The 19,160-nt window shown below is 33.4% G+C and overlaps 2 protein-coding genes across 2 annotated transcripts in view; one reads left to right on the forward strand and one right to left on the reverse strand.

Moving 5' to 3' along the window:
- Nucleotides 1-19,160, reverse strand: part of LOC138317533 (cystathionine beta-synthase-like) — a 144,300-nt gene that overhangs the window by 19,547 nt on the left and 105,593 nt on the right. The gene's annotated exons all lie outside the window — the stretch shown is intronic.
- On the forward strand, nucleotides 6,186-17,960 carry LOC138317531 (cystathionine beta-synthase-like protein). The gene is made up of 4 exons (XM_069259272.1): nucleotides 6,186-6,353; nucleotides 7,853-7,961; nucleotides 13,605-13,689; nucleotides 14,889-17,960. The coding sequence occupies exons 1-4, from the start codon at nucleotides 6,229-6,231 to the stop codon at nucleotides 14,990-14,992; spliced, it is 423 nt and encodes a 140-aa protein (XP_069115373.1). The 5' UTR covers nucleotides 6,186-6,228; the 3' UTR covers nucleotides 14,993-17,960.

Raw genomic sequence — 19,160 nt, forward strand, 5'->3', positions numbered from 1 at the left:
GTTAAATACTGTAAACAAGGAAATTCATGTGAGGGGAAAATTTCCACTAATTACATGAAGGTCACTTGACTGGGATAATTCCCACTTGTGTGTAATATTTTTGCATGTACATTGTATGAATTGTATAGTCAAAAGTATAAAGGTAAATTATCACAAAAATAACACCACTGCGAAATTAAGCACTCGTGAAAATATCAATTTTTACATATTTTCAAGAAATATTTCACATACCCCGGTACTTTATTCTTACGAATAGTCGGGAGATAAACGTATTCTGTCTTTGAATATTACATAGTTATCTGCCCTTGAACTTGATCAATTATGGCATAATAAGTTTGTGTTTTTTATTCTAAAAATATGACACATGACATAACAATTAACACATACCCACAAGGGCAGATAACTATGATATTAAAAAGAGTATGATTAGCAGTTATATGAATTTACATAATATTGTGTATAACTGTAATACCAATATTCATGTAGCATTATATTGCCATATTAGTTCTGGGAAAGCTTCTGGTAGCCTCATTGAAGTAGCTGTATACTTGAACATTTTGTTTTCATTTTGTCTGTTTCCGCTGACAGTGACAGGTAAATATACACTAGTCCTGTGGGATTTTGCTGTGCCACTGCTGTCTTGTTCATTTACTCACTTTGTAACATGTAGCTTTCATTGTTCAACAAAAAAATATTTCATTAAAGGCCCATTACCTTTCCGGAGCAAAATATAAGGGTTTCTTAAAAAACATTAATAACACCAGAAAATGCATACCGATGATCTAAAATAAGGTTACGACACCAAACATATGCAAGATTGCCTGCAAAATATATGAAAACAGTGGAGAGTCAATTCGCTGTTTTGCCGTCTGGCGCAGTGATAGTCAACTACCGCGCGGTATTTAGGACGACGGCAGGAAACATAATACGACCCGCGTTATGAAAATAAACATTTTATTTATTTTAATCAAATCGTTCAGAAGGTGATGATAAATGTAGTATTAACGGTAAGTTAATAATTTTTAGGACTCTACAAAATTATCGATCTTGTTTTACATTCCCATTTTAAAAATTAAAAGCCGTTTCGGAAAGGAAGTGGGCCTTTAAGCAAATCATCAGAACAAGTAACCCACCAACCCCTAGACATGTTTAACACTTCAGAACATTTTTTTTTGGGGGGGGGAGGGGGGTATTTGACATAATAAAATTATACTATTAATTACACCGTTCTGTCCCATTCTGTAACTTTATGTCCAAAATTTGAAAAGACATGGACACAAAATCTTTCTATATTGTCATTATTTGTGTCATTAGCCGGAAAAAAAATTCCCACATATTGAAGGAAATGATTATACTGTATCTAGCTTTCATTCCCATGCGATTTACTTTCACGAATTTTGCATTTCAAGTAAATTTACTGAAGTTTATCTCTGCGAATCAATATCTAAAAATAAAACATCATCTGAATTGATAGTAATTATCATTCAATTATTAAATCGGTGAATATTAATTATTACAGTATTATATTAGTCTTAAACTTACTCTCTTTATCTCATTACCACCATTATAAGATAAAATCGAGGTGGTTGGCAAGAAATCTTATACGAAGTTGTTGATGTGCAGAATTAATCGCATTGCAGTCCAACACAATGGTCTGTTTGAAATAAAGCAATATGTAAAAAGATATATGTCGGAATAAATTGTACAGTCAAACCTGTCTACAAACACTGGTCACTTGAAAAATAGCACTGATAGCCAAGTATTCTTTGTGTCGAAATTGAGCATTTTGGACCGGGTGAAAGTGATCTTATTTAGCAGGTGAAAACTCAAATAGGTTTGACTGTACAGTAAAATATATTTAACACAAACTAGACTCGTTTGCTATTAACAAACATATTTTTGTCTGAATAAATTTGTAAATTTCTCAGGTAATAAGAAATCACCAAAAATTAATTGCGATGAAATTTAAAATGTTTCATATAAGATTAAGCAGAAGCATACAAGTAGATGGTGAAATAAAATTTTTGTGATTGGAAGAAGATGTTACATAAAGATATAAAATACAGGAAATTATTATGTTAATGTGGCAAAAATATGCAAATTTACAGTAATTGGAAGGTTTTTTTTAAATAATTTAGTAAATTCTTAACCTTATCATCAGGAAAGATTCCTCTTACAAATACTGTTTAATGTACGTATTACAGTAGTATTATATGTAATATATTTTCTCGCACCTCGGCCAGGGAAATCTCATATGAAACCCGGTGCTAGATTTTCTATCTCGTCCAATTTTTTTGGTACCTTTACATGATTTTTGGCAGAATTTTACCCCATTCATGTAACAGTCTGCACATGTGATGCCATACTCTCGAATTGGTGACGTCTTGTGCTTCAGATAATCATTATTATTAGAAATATATGCATTTAGTCATTTACCATGCATTGTTTGGTTGTTGTTTTTAATTATTAAAACAGTATGAATTGATTGATCATCATTATTCTTCAAAATTTTTAACTTTGAACTTCAAAAGTTTCATGAGGAATGACTGAATTCATAGCATAGGTGAAATGTTTAATCAGTTCTGAACCAGGAGGCCCAAGACGGGATGATTTTACATTCTGAGTGCATGTACATGTATAAATGGGTCTTGTTATATTTTAGTGGTGCGAGAAAAAAAAATCAATTACCTCTAAGTGATGGAGATTGAGTATCTCGGTCTCTGGCTAAGATTTTGGTACATTCCAACCAAGGCGTTAGCCTCGGTTTAGATTACAATGCAAAATATTAGCCCTCGGCGGAGATAATCTGATCTCGATAAGTTACAGGTAATATGGAATTTATTAATATATCAATTTTGATTGACTGGAAAATGTTTACCACTCTCCCAGTATAAGACAGCACAGAATGCCTTTCTAGACAACACATAAATCATCAGAGTTCATTTTCTGATAATTGTTTCTTTTTAAGTATACTGAATCTATAATTACCTAATAAGGCTTTTGATAAACGTTTTTTTTTATGATAAACAGATTGTAATTATACATTTCATTTCTGTATTTTTACTTTTAAGTTTGCCCTGGTATGTATTAAGCATTGACATTTTTTTTTATCGCTTGATACTTCCATCATTTTCATTCCATTGATATAATTATATATAGTTTATATAATTTTCATATAACAGTTTCTAACCTTTGGTGTTACAGAGCTGTTCGTAAATCTAATTTAGTGCTGTGAGTTTGTGTGTTTGAACAACATACACATCAATATGTTGTGTGAACCAAAAAAAAACATCAATATATTATATGAACCGAAATCATACTGTCTCTGTCTTTCCATTCCGAATGGAAAGAGTTTGTTCAGACACATGACCTTGACCTTTACTGTCATTATTGTATCTATAAAGAGATGATTTGGAGTCTTCCACGTCACACAAATAAAACTTTCTTTTTAATATTTTCTAATTTAAAATTAAAATATGACTGTGATTCAGACCTATTGGGCGTTCTTTAATTTTGGTCAATTACTGTCACTGGTAATTAAGGGGAGATAACTATTGATATCACTCAATTTTACTGTGAAACTGTAATGTCATGATGTTAATACATAATGATTTAGGCAGATTCTTAAGTATATAAGGACAAAATCTACATGTATGTCCTGTAAATTCTTAACTTAGACACTATTGTTTATTTAAAACAAATTCTATCTATTATTAACAGATTTGCTTTTAAGATTTATTTATCAAAAAGTCAAGAGTACCGGGGGTATCTTTGTCACTATTTCATTATTTGATTGTTATGCTTATAACTAATCAACACATGCACAATCAAAGTCTATATAGTTACCATAAAACCTAGCCCCCCCCCCCCCCCCCCCCCCCCCCCCCCCCCCATAAAAAAGGGAGACTACCAGTACATCATGTACAGGTTTTTACATTACAATGATACATGTTGTGTAATACCTTGACACATATTATACATTTATTTATAGTAGAAATAAAAATTTGTGATTGTGTTTGTGCATTGCAACTTTTCCTTCTGAACAAATATGGTATTTAAAGCATTAACATATATAAGTGGTTATAAATATTCTTCATATATACTTGCCTACTTGGTATGCAAACACACTATTTTGATGACATGTAATTATGGCCTCTCAGTCCATAACTTAATGTGACTCCTATATCTGTACTGCAATCTTAACCTTATTCTGTTTCTATCTAATTAAAATAAGACTTGTTATTCCGCTCCACTACAATGCTCTACGTTACGCTCCAATACAAGATCTACATGTAAAACGCGCCCTGTTCAGGGTTACCTAAGTATGACCCTGGCCTAGAATGAGAATTTCTTGGGACGAACTAGGAGCCGTTTATTCTTCCGAAAGATTCATCCACAACGAAGATTACATATATGTAGGTGACCTGCTGATTGGCTAACTGTAGGGGTCATGCTGAGGTGACCTTGAACAGAGAGTTGTTAGATCTTGTATTGGAGTGTATCATAGAGTATCATAGTGGAGCAGAATTACAAGTCTGAATTTAATAAGATTGATTCTGTCTATGCACATTATAGAGTACAGTTACTAGTTATATTGATGTAGTGTCACCAAATGAATTTAAGCATGAGCAAGCTCTCCCCCATGACTCACTATAGTATTGTGGGATCGCACAAGTTGCGAAAACGTGTTTAGGTGGCCATCATGAATTAAACATCACAGTAAATAAAGCAGATGTGTTCTGATTGTAACACGGAGTTACTTCCCTTACAGGTAGGTTTCTGTTGTGATGTCATTATTTTGTGAGCTAAAATATGCAAAAAAAATTTCTCTGAAAAAGGATTATGTTTCGCTCACAAACACATGCCACCATAACCAATACTTGTACCTATCAGCAAGGGCAGATAACTCTACTGTGTACAAGCACTTAATCTAAAAAATATGTACAGTCATCTTTCCTAGTAAACTTCACAAACATGAACAGGTCTAGAGTGACTGAGGCTCGAGACTCTAAAGATGCTCCATCGCCGACAGAGCATATAAATGATACTCATCATTTGAACAATAATTGGCATTTAATCGTGTTTATGTATATACATATGTCATATTAGCACAAAAAATAATATTAAATCATTTATTTTGCTTTTTGTGTATGCCCAATTAGTGCTTCTTTCCATATAGGACATAGTGCCATGGATTTTTTTCGGGATGCAATTAATTATTTTTAATATTTTTATCTTGAAATAAAATAAGAAGCTCAAACTTTCAATGGTGGTAATGTTGTAGAGTAAATAGCTTTTATTACTGAAGAAAAATAATTAATCCTCTGATCCTGTTTTTGATAGAGAAAAAAATACCATTTGTCAGCAGTGGAGCATCTTTAACTATATTACTTAACAGTTATTTTGTCACTTTTTAACAGGCAGTTTATTACATTATTAGCTGTTAGACATACTTTGAGGAAGGTTGCCCTCTTTTTCCTTCTTATCTACCGACCTCTCAGACATTAACTGCCCAATGTGTAAACTAATTATTACCTTTAGTACTATTTCTTGACTTCCGCTGGTTTTGGTTAAACTTCAAATTGCTTTAAGGTTATATCCCATCAAACCTAGAAAATAGAAAAATCCTCCTTTTTTGAGTTTTGCTTCAGTTTACGGTAGTTTTTTTTTTTTTTTTTTCTCAGTGAGAATTGTACCAATTGATTATACTATATACCATAGAAAGTTGTTTTTTTGGCATCGAGGTGGACCTTATTACCATTTCAGTGTTACTGTGTTAATATCACACCAGCGTAATAATACATCTCACTATTGCAATGGATTCACAACCTGACCACGCTTTAATAACAATTATCAACAACCTAACAATTTTTACATTTTTTCATTGAAACCTTGTAGTAGTAGAATAGTAAAACAATTCCAATTAAGTAAAATGGTAATTTTTTCTGCAGAGAAGACAAAAGTAGAGAGGAAATTTGTTTTGCCTGTTTTCTGACACATAAAAAATTTGTAATTAAAAAAAAAATGTTTTGTTGCTGTTCAAAATATTTTTTTTTAATTTTTTATTTTTGTAAAATGTAAACCTAACAATTATTAATTTTGATGATGTTGGTTTGTATTAATTGATTTTAGCTTTCAATTAATACGTGATGCAAAATTGTCTGTAAAAATGAAAAAAACACAATTTTAATCAATAAATAATTAAATTTTTCCAACAGGTGGTGGGATATGAGTGTTAGTGCCTTAGACCTCCGTGCTCCACTGACCGTGACTCCAAACGTAACTATTCAGGACACGCTTGATCTACTGAACCGTGAAGGGTTTGACCAGGTACCTGTGGTCAGTGATTCTGGGTAAGAATGATTGAAATATTGAGGGGTGAGGAGAGTATAGATAAATAAATATGAAGACTTTTTTGTTGGATAGGTATACAGTTAATATAATTACATATCTGATAATTTGAAAAATACCAAACATCTATTTTTGATGTTGATTTTTATTCCCCGCCCAACAAAGTTGGCGGGGGATATACCAATGGTTCCGTCCGTCCGTCCGTACGAATGGTTTCAGGAGCATAACTCTAAAACCAGTGGAGATATTTCCACGAAACTTCATACACACATTGGTCTTATGGTCTAGTAGTGCCTTTTGCTATTTTTAGGTTTTCATTTGTTGTATTTTTTCCGTAACCATGGAAACATTGCTGAAAATATCATGTTTTTGTACCAGGTTCGTTTCTGGAGCATAACTCTAAAACCAGAAGAGATATTTCCACGAAACTTAATAGACACATTGGTCTTATGGTTTAGTAGTGCCTTTTGCTATTTTAAGGTTTTCACTTTTTTTGTACTTTTTTCTGTAACCATGGAAACATTGCTGAAAATGGCAGATTTTTGTGTAAGAATCGTTTCCAGAGCACAACTCTAAAACCAGCAGAGATATTTCCATGAAACTAGACACATTTATGGTCTAGTAGTGCCTTTTGCTATTTTTAGGTTTTCATTTTTTGCACTTTTTCCGTAACCCATGGAAACATTGCTGAAAATATCATATATTTTTGTACCAGGTTCGTTTCCGCAGCATAACTGGAAAAACGGTTGAGATATATGCACAGAACTCCATAGGCACATTAGTCTTATGGTCTAGTAGTGCCTTTTGCTATTTTTAGGTTTTCACTTTTTGTGCTTTTTTCTGTAACCATAGAAACAATGCTGAAAATATAATATTTTTGTAGCAGGTTCATTTCCTGAGCATAACTCTAAAACCAGCAGAGATATTTCCACGAAACTTAATAGACACATTCTATTTGTGGTCTAGTAGTTCCTTTTGCTATTTTTAGGTGTTCACTTTTTGTGCTTTTTTCTGTAACCATAGAAACAATGCTGAAAATATCATATTTTTGGAGCAGGTTCATTTCCCGAGCATAACTCTAAAACCAGCAGAGATATTTCCACGAAACTTAATAGACACATTCTATTTGTGGTCTAGTAGTTCCTTTTGCTATTTTTAGGTTTTCATTTTTTGCACTTTTTTCGTTACCATGGAAACATTGCTGAAAATATCATGGTAAATGTTACTTTGCAAAACTCCACCCATCTTTGTGTATAATGTCTAATATAAATGTCAAGGCTATATACCTGATTCAACAATTGCAGCCCCGCTCTACTTGAATTATACTCCATCTTTCTTTAGCTCAACTTCCTTTTTTCTGTTTTTTTCATACACATAAGTCTCCACAATCAAACTTACTTCAGCTTTGATATCTTCATTGGCGGGGATCTGAATGACTATGTCCTTGTTAATCTTAATATGTTGATGAAAAGAAATTTGACATTAAATTATTTATTTACAGAGACATCATGGGAATGGTTACCGTGGGCAACATGATGGCACAGGTCGTCAAGTCAAAGGTCAAGCCTTCTGAACCCATTTCTCAAGTGATGTACAAACAGTTCAAGAAGGTTGGTATTGGAATCCCCTTAAATCAACAATTATTGAATAATTTAATATAAATCAAAGTACTGTAAGTACTGAAGGAGGTGTTATTCAAAATCATGAAAAAGACATGTAATTTTCACAATTTCAAAACTATATGGTATTTTGTTAATTAAGATAAAGCATAGAACAGCTTCCTCAAAGTCCATGCACATACCGGTATTCTCCAATGATCTTATCCCAAAGGAAGTGTTCAATGCTGCAAATTATGGCAAACATTGCATCAGGTTTCTTAAGTTAACTGTCATGCTTTATATTTTCTAGACGTAATGTTTGAAATAAATTCCATGACAAAATATCTATAAGTAACAGTTTGCCTTTTACTAATACTGCACTAGGCTTTCCCGTCGGTTGTTTTATACTTGAAATACTTCACCAGTCATATATACTGACCTTTTCTACCATCTGTTTTCATAACCATGCCCTTTTAAGTCTTTCGCTAAACTCCTTGGATGTTTCTATACCTTTGTTATTTTTATATATACATTACAAAGATTCATTGTGATTGAAAGAAAATACAATGGTTCAATAGAACGCATTGGTCACTTGCTACCTGGTATTTTCGATCTATTAATGCTACCATCTAAGTATAAGATCCAAAGGACAATGGTCAATATACTGTATAAAAAGTCATGAATATAAAAATACATGTACTAGTTTTTTTTTAAAATTCATACAAGGTCACATATAAGGACAAAGTTGGATTCACTTAAAGAGACATGAACCTAAATAAATTGTAAAATTGAGTAAAATATATATTTAAGACGCATCAGATACCTTACGAAGTAAAATGTATCAAATAATTATAATGGAATTTCCATCTTTCTGTATTTTGAACCGGCCCGGTCGAATTTTGCAGACTGCAGTGTGATAAAAAAGTAGTGTTGAACTTTAGTGACCTCCCAAATGCACTGCATAAATTAAATGAACGTAAACAAAATGGTGGGTCGAAAACGTGGGTGAAGCTAACACAAACGAATTTCGATAGAAAACAGAGTATATCAAGAGTCAGTAACGTGCGCGATTGGGAAAGTAGGTACATATAAATGGATCGCTGTAATGCAAGAGACAGAAGCAACTTTCCAGTTAATACTTGCGTGATGTACATATATGTGCAATTAAGTCAAGAACCTCCCCGTCATATGAAAAGTCTCGTTTGAATTCTGACTTATCATTGAAGTACGCTAAATACAAATTGTTTTATTACTAATATTAACAAATATGGCTTCTACTTCATATGTCAACGATCGTAAATTAGAAAATCGATCAACTTAAAATGTGGAAAACTAATATTCATTATCGTGTCAGCAAGTTTGTTGTTCATTATAATCTCGCTTTCGACCAGGTTTCGTTTTTTGTGTTCCCAAAATAGAATATGACGGTCTATTTTTATCATTTTTGGGGTAGGTATTCCCCACATTTTCCTGTCGTTTTAGATAACCAATCATTGTAATAAAATATTCAAGAAACATCTGAAAACCATATCTGAGCATACAGAACAACTTATTTTAGGTTCATGTCCCTTTAATACCAGTCCTCTTAGCTATAATATTGACAGGAAGTTGTTACAAATAGCTTATTTGAACCCCGTGACTTTGACCCCGTGACTTTGAATAAAGGTCAATGCATTTGATTCAATTTTTGGACATACTTTAAAGCCCCATTCTTTGTATTAAATTTTACAGTTCTAATAATGTATAAGATCATCTGCACTAATGACAAGAAGTCAGTTCAAAGTATTTGGCTATTTTATTCATGTAACCTTTAGGTAAAGTTTATTCATTATTGTTAAATATCAAAATCAACACAAAGTCATATAATTGGTAAATATATATGTAATAATGATACTAATAATCACTGTATTAGTATCCACATGCAAGGTATATCTTTCTCTTCATGATTTTTTTAAATGGCTGTTAAATAGTTGACACTTCTCCAGTAATATTTTGAAAAATATTAAACAATGACTGCTCCACCGCCGACAGAGCATAATATTTTGAACAATAATCCAGTCGTTGTATGTATGTCTAATTAACACAAAAATAATATATATACTTTCATTTTGTCTTTGGTGCATCTCCAGAATAGCTCAAATTAATGTAAAAAGTAACTTTTGTAACTGAAGAAAATTACTAAAATCGTCTTCTCCTGTTTCTTTCAGTGAAAAAATACATTTGTCACGGTAATATTTTTGAAAAATTTATTTTACTGACTATCGTTAAAATACAAATCATAAATATCTTTCATCTAGTCGAATTGATGGAAAAAATAATATTATTTCATGTAAGCCAACATTGTGTTTTATATTTCATTTTATTCCATATTTTCTTCTATTTTTTATGTCCAAGAGATAAATACATATACGCTCGTATCTATTCTGTTTTACATTGATTTATTGTACTCTATTTAACTTTTTTATTGGCCATTTGTATTTTAAAGTTACCTCCCTTACAATACTGCATGCGTTTCACGGTGATGTTTTTCTTGCTTTCTTGCAGAGCGCTCGATTTTTCTTGATAAGAAATATAAATCACTGATTAATTAGTTGACTCATCTATTTTTTATGTATCACTCATTGTAATGAAAATTTTTATCAATAAAACATGTATCTGCTTGACCAAGAACGTAGTTACAAATCCTTGGCTTGACTCGGTACACTGTCAAAAGATCGTGGCCATTTCCTCTCAAAATTCGTTCTTTAAGGCCTATGGAAGCTATGATATCTATTTACAATAAGCTAGGTGACTATAGTGTATCACATTAAATCATATAAATGATTTGGTTTTGTAATCGCAAGGATACATACTGCGGAAGTTAGGATTGTGTTTACTTCATCTCGCACTTCAGCTGAAGAAATATAAACAACCTGATAGAACAGTTACCGTAATGTAAGCTACCGTGATGTAAACGTTGACTATAACTGTTACAACATAACTGTAGATATTTAATTTTGGAAAAAATATTGCAGTTTTTCCTCAGTCATGGTTGCAGAAACTGTCGCCGCGCATGCGTCAAGTAGAATGAATACCGGCGATATAAAAACACATTTAGGGTACTGATGAAGTGAATCGGATTGCTTTTGCTAATAATCAAGTTTATTATTTACAATCAGATTCAAATTTTATAAGCAAATAGACTACAATACTAGATCTAGCACTACGCTTGTACTAGACACTGGCCGGTTCACTGTTATAAGTCAGAAGTCAAATATTTATATAATACCGTATTTCCCGGAGAATAAGTTGCGACTTTCCCCCCTTAAATTCGGGATCGCTACCTATACACCAGTGAGACTTATCTGTGGACGAAAACCAAAATCTGACGATGTTTTTGAATTATTTCTACGTCATGATCCACACGTGAAAATCGTAAGTTTTACTCGCCGCTTTAGTAAAGTTATACATCATAAAAAAAATCGCCGTAAAAGTGTTTAAAAGATATAATATGTAATGAAAATATAATAAAGATGACAATAATTACGTACCAAATGCATGTTCAATCGTACAATTGTTTAATTCACGGAAAATCGACCAACTGAAGCGTGGTTGTTTACTATCACAACACAATGGCGGACTGAACTCGCTATCGATTTTCTGTGGGTTTGTTATCGAGATAATAATATTTAAACGTCAAAAATGATCAAATATCAAATTAAAGGTTTAATATATTATTTAAATATTATGTTTGGACAAGAAATGTTCGCAGACACCAAGAAAATGGTCTTCTGAATGACTGCTAACTTGCACACTTTTTACACTCGGTCAACAGGTGTATTTCCCGGAATCCTGTCGTCGTGATATCAATGAAATAATCAGCAATCAAGTTATACACGTAAATAACATGTAATATAGAACATAATATCAATTTTATAAGCATCCCACTGTCGTAAAAAACATCTTTTAATGGATCTCTGCAGCGTCAAACCCCACGAGGTCATATCCGGAAGTTTACAAAAATAAAAGCTTGGGTATACGTATTGCATTATGGATCAGCTTACACTCTAAAGCTGAAAGTATTATCAAAGTCGATAATACAGTAACTCTTTACACAAAGACATATTTTATACACATGGTATATCAAAATAAAGATATAATACACTTCTATGCGAACTGAAGACAGTATCTTAAACCGGCGTATTGAAATGTTAGCGAGAGTAAGCATGAATTCGAACTTGCAAATGTATTACACATGTGTCTTTCCCGGAATTCTGTCCCCGTGATTTTAATGAAATACTCCAATCAACTTTATAAACGGAAATAACGTGTAATATTAAATATAATATCGACAATATAGACATCACACAGTCGTATAAAAATCATTTAATCGATCTCTGCAGTGACAAACACCACGAGGTCATATCCCGAAGTTTGCAAAAATAAGGCTACGGTAATGCATAATGCGATAGGCCTACGCCTTCACTCTAAACGAAGTCAAATTTAGGTTACGATGCTAATCTTGATAATACATTAAACTATTACACAACCATATGTTTGATACACAAACTATATCAAAATAGTGATACAATACAATCCTATTCATAATGAAGACTGTATTTTAACCGGCTTACTGACATACGAACGAGAGTAAGCGTGGATTCGTACGGCCGCCATGTTTGTTTACACACAAGTAGGCTTACGTAATGGCAGAGTAAACAACAAACAGCAACATGATCAAATCCATTTTTACTCAAGATATTCACATCATTGTGAGTGTTATTTGTTATTTATTTCTATTAAATTTACAGACAGTTTTAGTTAGTCTAATCAATCGATAATCATTACCGTATACGTACTTCATCAGAGATCCGTCAGAGATCGATCATACAAATGTATGTACTCAAACGTGGGTAACATGAATATTGGGGGAAAATAAATTGATGATCCTGTTGATACATAAAACTAGATAAACCAAATCAAAAAAGTATGTGTAGCAAATGTGAAGCATGCGAGAACAGGCAATCCCTGACAGTTCTTGACCTCTGTGCAATACACAACGTTACAATACACAGTGTAAAAGTTATCTCCCGTAGTTACGGAGATTGCCGATAGGATTACCAAGGTATAGTGTTCCGGTTATATTGAGAAACCTGAGTGATTTTATAATGGAAGGTGTATACACACCTCCATAAAAAGAAATCCGGTTATTTTGAGAAACCTGAGTGATTTTATAATGGAAGGTGTATACACACCTCCATAAAAAGAATATTTTAAATTTTAGCAGTTTCATACGATTTGACTTTAAGGGTATACATGTATAATATGATTCAACCATTTTTTAGTATTTCTCAGATCAAAATTTTTGTTATCATAATATTGTCCTGCGAAATCGCTAAAATACCATCCCTGCAAAAATAACCAGCTGTAAAGTATATCTATTTTGATAGTGCAGTAAAAGTACATTAATGGGATGGATGGGGACACAGAAAAGTCATTTTTGCAAAATGTTTGAATGTGATAAAATCATGCATTGTTCACAGATTTACAAATACATTTGTGTACAAATGAAATTTTTTTATCATAAGTAGGATTTTACAAATACTATTCCACGATCATAATTGTGACTTCCACCAAAAATATTTCGATTCTGACATGTACTGTATCCTTTTACAGGTGAAGATGGACATTTCCCTTGGTCAGCTGTCCCGGATGTTGGACACTGACCACTTTGTCCTCATTGTCCATGACCAACGCCAGTGTAAGTCCTTATCACATGTGTTTCTGTACTTTTCTCATGAAAACAAATTCCCATAGGTAGAATGTTTCCCCATGCCATCTAGATCTACTGAGTAACTTTTTGGGCTAATTCAAAATTCAAAATTTAATAATGGAGAAAAGTTTAACATAACTGATACATACTACATATTGAAGGGGACATACTTGTAGTTGAGTCTGATATCCTGGCGGGTCAGTCATTTAGCAGTGTCCCTCCCAGATATGTAGTAGGTTCTGATATCCTGCACTGGTTGGTCAGTCATTTAGCAGGGTCTTCCCTGACATGTAGTAGTGTCTGATATCCTGGTGGGTCAGTCATTTAGCAGGGTCCTCCCTGACATGTAGTAGTGTCTGATATCCTGGTGGGTCAGTCATTTAGCAGGGTCCTCCCTGACATGTAGTAGTGTCTATCTAATATCCTGGTGGGTCATTCATTTAGCTGGGTCCTCCCTAACATGTAGTAGTGTCTGATATCCTGGTGGGTCAGTCATTTAGCAAGGCCCTCCCTGACATGTAGTAGGGTCTATCTAATATCCTTGTGGGTCATTCATTTAGCTGGGTCCTCCCTAACATGTAGTAGTGTCTGATATCCTGGTGGGTCAGTCATTTAGCAAGGCCCTCCCTGACATGTAGTAGGGTCTATCTAATATCCTGGTGGGTCATTCATTTAGCTGGGTCCTCCCTAACATGTAGTAGTGTCTGATATCCTGGTGGGTCAGTCATTTAGCAAGGTCCTTCCTCCCTGACATGTAGTAGTGTCTGATATCCTGGTGGGTCATTCATTTAGCAGGGCCCTACTTCACTTGTAGTAGAGTCTGATATCCTGGTGGGTCAGTCATTTAGCAGGGTCCTCCCTGACATGTAGTAGGGTCTATCTGATAACCATGGTGGGTCAGTCATTTAGCTGGGTCCTCCCTGACTTGTAGTAGGGTCTGATACCCAGTTGGGTCAGTCGTTTAGTAGGGCCTTACTTCACTTGTAGTAGAGTCTGATATCCTGGTGGGTCAGTCATTTAGCAGGGCCCTCCCTGAGTCATCACCAATCTCTTCACCAAAATTGTCAATGAACATTTGGCATGCTTGAAAAGAGTGGCATTTGTAGTAAATTTGTATAATAAATTAATATCTGGTACCAGGTGCAATTACATGTAGGAAACTGTACTATTTATTTCTCCATTAACAGATGAAGGACCAAGTAAAATGTCTAAGAAGCAGATGATTTTTGGTATAGCCACACGAATTGATCTTTTGAACTTCATCACCAAGCAACCAGTCCATGAAGCCTAGACATGTGACATAGGCCTTATAGAAAGTGTTTGTAGGGAGGTCTAGCCAATGGAACCACCATGCTTTCTAGCTGTATTTAGTGCTCTGCTGTAATATTAGGGAAACGAAATAGTGCACTGAAAATATATTGAAAAACAGACATACAGTAAAACACAGTTATAACAAACCTCTTGGGACCAACAAAACAACCTTGTTGTAAGTATAATTTGTTATACAGATAATGCAGATATATTATGGAAACCATGATGAGGAATGAACATTTCTTTGTTATAACCTTGAATTCATTGACCGACCGCCAGGTGTAATATAGCCACGCCTCGCGCTCACAAACGCACGTGTTTCTATTCAATGTCGGAGCAAACATCGTAGCACACACAATACAAAATGCAAAGTCACGTGCGATTTGATTGACAGCTGGCGATCTGTCAATTGTAAGCGTGTTCGTTATAAACATGTTTTACTGTATGATAAATATATTTCCTGGATATATAACACATGTAATAATAATTTATCTTGGATCATACCTGTTTTAATATACATTTATCCTTTTTATCAGTTAACCAAGACATATAAATGTTTATTATGATTTGGGGATAAACTTTGGTTGTGTTTATTATTTTTCTATTGACTTTAAGAATAGCCATTTTGTTAATAAATTACCACTGCATAAAAGCTTATAGCAATCTGAATTTACCTTGTATCGGTATGTGTACATATATACATATACTTTTTTTGGTTTTGAGTCCCCAAATATCTGCGAATTTATCCAGTTTGCAAACAAAATTTCTTTCATACCTCAATGAAATAAAAAAATTGATGCTTTATATATAATATAAAATATAATGTTTAATATTGTTTAGTAGCAAACATGAAATAACGAAAACAAATTTCCTCAACATTTAATCTAAAGTTCACACATGTATTAGCTGAAATATACAGACAATTAGATACGTCTTATTATTTCCTTAATTACTTGTTCAAACAGTAAGCCTGTCTAAGCAACCACCTCTGTAGAAAGACCACCTGCCTAATAAGGCCACTCTCCAAGCGTCCCAAATGCTCGACACTAACAAATTTGACTGCGGCCGGTGTATAAAGATTTTTAAAACAGTTTGTGTTTTTGTCCTTAATTAATTGGGAAATTTTTAGACATGTTTTGACTGTGATGTTTGTTGCAACATGTAATTTTATTTTGCAACAGAGGGAATATTACATGCAGTATACATAAATTTATAAAACTTTTTCATTCTAATTCTATAGTATTAGGGAAGGGATGAACGCACAAATCTCAATAATCTGCCTTCTAAATTAGTGTTGATTCTATTAAACAATTTATATATCATATTTAACAGTAATCTAGCTTGTTTCAGAAGGTACATATTAATCTTACTGTTTTTTGTTACAAGGGATTATTTTATTACATGTATACTGTAAATAGTAATACCGGTATGATTTTAAATGTTTTTCGGTGTGAGTGTCCAAGCTTACGATATATATATATGCTTCTTTACACGAACCTCTTAACAAGAGACCTCAATTGTTTCCTGGTGGTATTGAATTGTTGCTTACATTTTTTCTATACTCGTTTCTAATGAATAATGTTTAGAATTGGATTGCTAGTAATCTATTATTTTCATTGTGTCAAGAATCAAGGTTACAGTGATCTAATTGTCACAAGTTTTATCAGTAACTGTATAATTTCTAATTTTACACTATATCTACTGACATATGGTAATTTGTGTCTTGAAACAAATATTTGTTGTGTCACATGACAAATGTTTATTGCTTCACATGACAAATGCATGTTGTGTCACATTACAATTGTATGTTTCATCACATGACAAATGCATATTGTGTCACATGAAAAATGTATATTTTCCACATGACAAATGTATGTTGCGTCACGTGACATCGTATTTTTCAGTACATGACAAATGTTAATCTACAAAGTTTTTTTATGACATGGACCGTGCGTTCCATTTATTGATTCGTACCAGTTGTACTATATTGATACGACACTGCCAAATGGAATGCGTTTGGATTTTTCCATGATGGTGACACCTATAATAAAAGATACGCTTCGAAAATAACAGACAAGTACTTTCGATGTTAACAATAACATGGACATAAAAGTAATACCTGAAAAGTTTCGACATACAATTCATATAATTTTATCGAATTATGATTTACGGTCTTAACATTTAAACAAATAGTAAAATATTATTACATAATAGTATAATATATATATATATATTTATTATACCTCAAATTCACTGAGTTTTACAAAAACTTTAAGCTTTAGATTTTAACAAACACAGGAGACAAGACAAGAATATTTCACTTAATGCTTATTGTGAGTATTCTTTTTTTACAATGCAATGGTAATAAGAGCTTTTGAGTAGAAGCTGATATGATATGCTATTTTACTTCCGACGGTGAGTTTTTGACTTTTGCTAAAATAAGTTAAAATTTTTCAATAGATTGCAAAAAAACATAGTTTTGTTTCTAGACTTTTGGTATAATAAAATAAATCCTACCTGCATTAGAGGATGACAGTGCCTAGTGTCACCCTGTATTATTATTGTCAAGTATTTTTGTGCATTTTCTCTTTCATTGAATATGTTATATTATACATATATATGTGAATCTCATGTTAGTGATGCTTTTAATGAACAATATTCCTCAACATTCATCTATTTTATTGTCTAATTTAACTATGAAATATGAAAAATATTTTGTCATGCTGAATGCAGTATCCAGATAAAATCATCCCGTAAGAATCTCCTATTTTTATCCTGGTTTGATTGGAATCTCTCCATTGTTAGCTTAATGCAATATTTTTGACTAAAAGTGCTTTGAAATCTTTATTTTTATTTACTTTGTTGTTTTCATGAATTGTTTTGGTTCTTTGGGCAACGGTAACGTAATCATATTTCTGAATTGAAATAAATTATGTCTTGTGACTTACCATATTGGAGTTTGTTATTCAAGGCATTAATAATTTGTCACGTGTTTTATTAGAGCATACATGGTAGTTTCTACCAGTGACCAAATTAACACGACGTAATTGTGGGAAAAAAATGTCTGTCCAATTGTACCATCATCTCCTTACATGACCCTAGCTGTTAATATGACGTTAATAAATCAAACAAACAAACAAAAAAGGTGAGAAAAAGCATCATCGCCTACTTCCCTTCTTTCCACTTATTGCATCTTGTCTAAGCAGCAATAATAAAATAGAGTTAATGGACAACACAGTGTCTAAACTCCACAACGCTCCGTTTATATCGGACTGCAACACATATAGTACAATAGACTGATTTCGTGGGTAACCGTCGATGCTACAGACCAATCTGGCTACATTACCAAACAAGCCAAATGGCGTTTATAGTTTATATAAGCCAAAATGTTCGTGTTGAGTAATAACTATACATGTAAATCAATGATGTTAATTACAGAGTTATTTTCAGTTACATCAAAATCTGACCGTTGTACATGATTCCTATAGCTACAAGGCATACGAGGGGTGTTCCAAAATTATTGTTACTTTGGTGATTTCTCTTTGATAGAAGTAATTCTGATCACTTTACTTTGCCCTGTCCCTTGAAGTACTCCCCCTCTGCATTTATGCATCGTTTAAACCGATCGATCCACTTTTGGAAACAGTTTTCGTCTTGAATTGGTATACTCATAAGATACTGGTAAATGGCAGAGCCAAGGGCATTTCTTGATTTATATTTTGTTCCAGACAGGTGAAATTTTAGTTTGGGGAACAAGAAAAAGTCACGGGGGGCCAAGTCTGGTGAATATGCAGGGTGAGGGAGGACAGTGACCTTTTCTGCCTTCAAAAACTGGGGTATCCACCTGGCATTGATCTTGCCCAGCTTAAGATGTTTCTTTAAAACGCAATGAATACGTGCTAAAGACAAGCCTGTCATTTTAGCTAACTGCCGGTAAGTGTACCTTGCGTCTTTTTCAAGGATTTGCCGAATTAGTTCAATGTTATGCTTTGTTGTTGTTGTTGCAGGGCGACCTGTGTGGGCAGCATCTTTAAGCTGCTGGTGTCCCGACTTAAATCGAGCAACCCACCTACAAATAGTCATATATGACATTTGACCCTACCCATATATATCACACACCTCACGATGAATATCCACCGGCTTTAAGC

Source organism: Argopecten irradians, chromosome 3, assembly GCF_041381155.1.
Source record: "Argopecten irradians isolate NY chromosome 3, Ai_NY, whole genome shotgun sequence".
Lineage (NCBI taxonomy): Eukaryota > Metazoa > Mollusca > Bivalvia > Pectinida > Pectinidae > Argopecten > Argopecten irradians.